The sequence below is a fragment of the Hemibagrus wyckioides genome, linkage group LG28, assembly GCF_019097595.1.
Source record: "Hemibagrus wyckioides isolate EC202008001 linkage group LG28, SWU_Hwy_1.0, whole genome shotgun sequence".
In the NCBI taxonomy this organism is placed as follows: Eukaryota; Metazoa; Chordata; class Actinopteri; order Siluriformes; family Bagridae; genus Hemibagrus; species Hemibagrus wyckioides.
The window spans coordinates 1,634,357-1,639,523 of record NC_080737.1 but is presented as its reverse complement, the minus strand read 5'-3'; the positions used below and the strand labels follow the sequence as shown (position 1 = coordinate 1,639,523).

General features: G+C 46.8%; 1 protein-coding gene across 1 annotated transcript in view; it reads right to left on the bottom strand.

The window, feature by feature from the left end:
• ar (androgen receptor) overlaps positions 1-3,567 on the bottom strand; it is a 165,042-nt gene extending 161,475 nt beyond the window's left edge. Inside the window, exon 1 of the mRNA XM_058382830.1 lies at positions 1,703-3,567. Coding sequence (XP_058238813.1) covers positions 1,703-3,036 — 1,334 coding nt within the window. The 5' untranslated portion in view covers positions 3,037-3,567. The remainder of the gene's footprint in view (positions 1-1,702) is intronic.
• Between the last annotated feature and the right edge of the window lie 1,600 nt (positions 3,568-5,167).

Here is a 5,167-nt window from a genome sequence, read left to right as displayed (position 1 = left end):
GTTCAGGGTTCTCAGCATCTTAAAGAACCTTCTGGATTCTCTGTAGAACCATGCAACTCAGGTTATATCTCTGTCTCTAAACTTGTCATTTCACAGAGATGTGCTCAAGGTTCTCTGAATAATCTTTTGTTCCCGGTTCCACTCGGTTTAGAAGTTCTATGAGGGTAGAGGTTTAGGAGGGTTTTGAAGGGAACAGAAGTTTCCAGATGAAAGCTAATTAAAGAGCAGACACCGAGTGCGAAGGTGAAGCAGTAGGCGTGTCACAGTTCCACCTCCTCTTCCTTTCTACTTTCTCCTTTTTATTTTCTTTTTTTTTTGGAAGTCTTTTTTTGTTTTTTAAATATTATTATCTTGTAGTTTTTAAACTGAACATGAATTAAGTTAATGACTTTAATTAAAGTTCAAAAACCTCAAACGCTAAATAAACACTTCAAGTCCACAGAACAGAACAAAATCACCATTAAGACCTTGAGCACGTTATGAGGAGTGAAGCAGAACCCGCTCTGTGGTCTGGGTTCTCTGTACAGGATGTCCTGAAGTTCCTTTCATCTCACCAACTAATGATCTTAATTTCAGTAAATGAGTGCTAACGAGGAGGAGGAGGAGGAGGATAAGCAAACGATTGTTAGCGGAGGATTGTCTGGAGGTTCTGTGCCGTTTCTTTTTATTGACGATTTCAGTGACGATGTGTTTATTCGGGTTCCTCAGACTCCAGACAGAAAAGATGTGATGATGAACTAACACGAATCAGCTAGAAAGACTGCAGCAGAGAGCCGGGGCAGTGTGAGGAAGATGAGGTACTGTTACTCTTCCTCTCACACACCACAGAGATTCATCAACAGATATACAACATTAACCTCGTCATGTTTATCTGTTTAGTTACAAATTGTGACAGTGAATTGTGGAAGTATCAGATTTCATCGGTCCGATCGGAACCCACGCTCCACTGACCACTCGGACACGCAGGATTATTTAACTAAATATTTACACTGATCTTTATTTGTAATAATTCTCTGATAAATGTTATTTTGAAAGTGACACAGCTGGAGTCTTTAATCTCCACTGACTAAACATCAGGAGTCTGTCTAAAGCACTGAACTTTCTGTTCAAATATTTTCTTTTTCTTCGATTTAATTCTGTTTAATTCCACACATGAAGCCTGAGCGTCTCTCGGCTTAGAGCCTGAAGAAGCAGTTTCCCCATACACTCTTACACCAAGGCAAATTCCCCACTGCAGCTTTAATGTTGAGGAGAGACGGATTTGTACCTGCAGGACACCGTACTGACATTCACCACAGTACAGCGTTAGCACAGGCATCCGTGTGTGTGTGTGTGTGTGTGTGTGTGTGTAATATACCAGTTCTACGTCTACAGCTATGAATTATGCAAAATTCCTCAAACATGAATAATAAGTACACGCACGCGCGCGCGCACACACACACGCATATAGCTCATAAAAGAACAAAATCGACTTTTAGTATGAGCAGATGCGATTGGAAGAAGTGTGTGTGTGTGTGTGTGTGTGTGTGTGCGCACGCGCGCTTGTACGTACAAGTCCCAACAGATTTCACTTCTAGTCCACTACAATAAGTTTGTGCGCGTGCAGCAGTTTTCTGAACTTTTATAAGGTTTCGGTTTACTTGTGTGTGTGTGTGTGTGTGTGTGTGTGTGTGTGTGTGTTGTGTAGAACCAGGGTACTCACCTGCAGTCCTGCATTGTGCTCACATCCAGCCATTCCCCGACTTCGTTCTTCATGCACGTGGCGGTTGGGTAAGACACGCGGGGTAACACGGCGCCGCTCTGGTGGTACCATGGCTCGTGCGCGGTGCTGATAGACGGTCCTGGTCCGGACCGCGCGCCGTAGTCGTACTCGTAGGGGCTGCAGATGAGCGGTGGGTCCAGTCCTGCCGAGGAGCCGGTGCACGCGGGATTCCCGTACTGCGCAGCGCCGTGACCATAGCGAGTCACGGGCGGCGGTACGGTCTCGTACTTCACGCGCACGTTGTTGTAGCGCGGCCAGTAGTAGTAGTAATCATCACCGTACCTGTCGTGCACGGACTGCGCGAGCTCGAAGTTTACCTGCGGGTCGTGTTGTTGGTGTTGCTGCTGGAACTGGCAGGACGAAGAAGAGGAAGAAGAAGAACCCGCCGCTGCGCTCGCGCTTTTGGCACGCATCAGGCTCGCGACGCCCGGTCCGAATTCCGAATTCTCCGTTATAACCCCCGTCTGGTGATGTGCGCGAGCGTTGTCCATCTGCATCATCATCATCATGTCCTCCTCGTCGCCACTTTTGAACATCTCAAGTAGTTTGTTGTTGTCGCCGTGCACGTGCGGCGCGCGTCCCTCACGTCCTGCTGCGGCGCCTCCTGCACCTGCGCTCGCGCTGCTACTGCTGCTCCTTCTGTTCCTGTCATCGCTTCGCGCGTGCACCCGCTCCTCTTCCTCCTCCTTCCTCCGGCGCACTTCGAAAAAGTCTGCGCTCCTGTTCCCCTCGTGGTGCGCGTGCGGGTCCATGGCCAGCCCCAGCGACACGGACACGGCTTTGCACAGCTCGCGCGCCGTCTCCGAGATGGTCGTGGTGGCGGTGGTGGTTGTCGTGTCGGTGCTACTGCAGCAGCGGCTCGAGACGGCGCTCGTGTCACCACGGCTGGCTGTCAGCTCGCGCGCGCTGCCGCGTGTTCTCGGGGCAGTGTTGTGGTTGTCGATGTTGTTGTTGTTCTTGTATCCGGTGTCTGGACAGAGCAGCTCACTCAGCGTGGTGGCGGCGGCGCGGGCCTCCGTGCAACTCGAGGTCTCTCTTCCGTCCCGCGCCGTAACGGAGCGCGCTGTCCTCCCTCCTCCTCCTCCTCCTCCCCCTCCATCTCCACCTCCTCCTCCGGTGGTGGTGTTAATCTCGCGCGCGTCTCTCCACTCTCCGTCCCACATCTCCGCCAGCGAAACAACTTCTCCCGCCGCTCCGGTGTCTCGCGCGCCATGCGGAAGGTCCATTCGAAACGGAGAGTCAAAAACTCCGCCTAAACCGAACCGAGCCTCCATAACAGTCCAACTCACGCGCACAAACACGCAGTCACGCGCTTTTCCCGGCTCACGAACACTTACTACACTTCTAGAGTGTTTGTTTGCGTTCACGTTTGTTTTTATCTGTTAAATGTCCGTTGCAGACGGTCCGTTAGCGGGACTGCGCCATCACCATACACTCTGGTTTACACAGCAAACACACACACGCACACACACACTTCTCAGATGTGTTCTGTTTACCTTCACGTGAAGGAGGAAGATGTCAGAGCATGAAGGTGAGGGCAGAGAGATGCGGCTGAAATGGAAGAAGGAGTGAAGAGGTAAAGTTTCCCGTCCCGGCGCGTGACTATCCCGACAGTGTGCACACGCACCGACTTTCCCCCTCACAGGAGCCGAGAAACGGCGCTGAAGTTCGAATTAAAGTTAAAGTCGCTGTGATTTGCTAAAGGAAACCAAGTGAATCCGGTCCAAAGGCCTCCGCGGTTTGATCGCTGCGTGCGCGAGAGCCGAATCCTCTCCGTCTCCCTGTCTTTCCCCTCCGGTGCAGTAATGAGGGCAAACCGGATCCGGGGCGGCGGCAGGGTTGCCATATTAACAAAATCCCGCCTCTTACCTCAACTCTTTCATAAACTATATAAAATATAATAACAGTCATTTACTCACAGAATAATAATAATAATAATAATAATAATAATAATTTCTTTAATTAATATACACATATCATTATCATTAAAGTTATAACTGTTCTTCATATATATTTTTAAATATTTGTTTTTATTTTCATTTTAATTGACTGATAAAATCTTATTTGATTTATTTATTTAATTATTCATAATCGGCTGAAAATTAACAGTTCTAAAGTTTTTGTAATATTTTTCCAATTAGTCTATTTACACTACATTTAGTTAACAACAACCACAACAACAATAATAATATACTAATATTAATAAAAATAACATTTACAAAATATTCTGGACTCTGATTGGTGGATAGGTCAGGTTTTCAGTTGCCGTTTCCATAGCAACAGCTCATTGACAGGCGCGTGTATAGCGCTGATAATAATCAGATTAAGTTCGTGTTTGTGTTTGTTAAAGTTTTCAGCAGAGTTGTGTTTGTGTAAAATGTGGGAGGAGTCTCTGGAGTCAGAGTTGGAGCTTTGGAACTGGAACTGCTGGAACTTTAATCTTTTGTTTCTGAGAGAACAGGAAGGAAACTATGACGTCATTATTTAATTAAAAAAAAGGAATGTAAATGTTGGTATTAGAGGTGTATATACATTTACTTATATAATTATATTACAGTTTGTGTGTGTGTGTGTGTGTGTGTGTGTGTCTGGATTCAGTCATGCCTCTCTCTCTATAGAACTCTAAATAAAAGCTCTGGAACTTTCCCAGGCCCTGAAGGCAGCAGGTATCTTCTTCCACTTCCCTGAAGTCTGTTGGGTTCTAGAATGATCTGCAGTTCCATTCTAGAACCCAACAGTCTTAATTCCCTTAGATTTCACGTGTTCTTTCCGCTGTCTCAGTCTTCCTACTCCAGAAGTTCAGGAATTCCTGTTTACTTCATGTTCCATGCTGTTAATCTTCCCTAATCTGATTCTGGTTCTTCAACGATTCATTAAATGTTAATGGTTCTTCGGATGTTCCTCATAAGGGAACGCCGTCTACAGTCTCAGAATTCCCAGTGTGTTCCATTTTCCCAGACTTCCTGAATTTAAAGTATTCCTAGAGTTCTCTAGTTTTTAATTTTCCATTTAAACATTTCCGGAGTTCTGGACTCGAACCTCTTAGCTCCACGACTTCTTCCCGTTTTCCTGCTTCTCCTTTTCCAGTCTCCGTAATTTGGTTTGTAGTCCCTGACTGTAGTCCCTCTGGGGCTGTGTCCCAAACCAGTGAAAGCAGCCTGCAGTGAGAGAGACAGAAAGAGAGAGCTCCAGCGTGTGGTTTGGAACGCTGCCTTCTGAGCGGAACAGTAGCTGCTCCAGACACAATCACAGATTCAGAGGGAACGCTAAATATTTTTGGAAGATTTAGGTGGAACCATGAAGAGTTCATCCAACCTGGCAACCTCACGCGCACACACACACACACACACACACACACACACACAAATTTTCATATTAGCTTGTTGCTCAGAGCTGATGATGTTT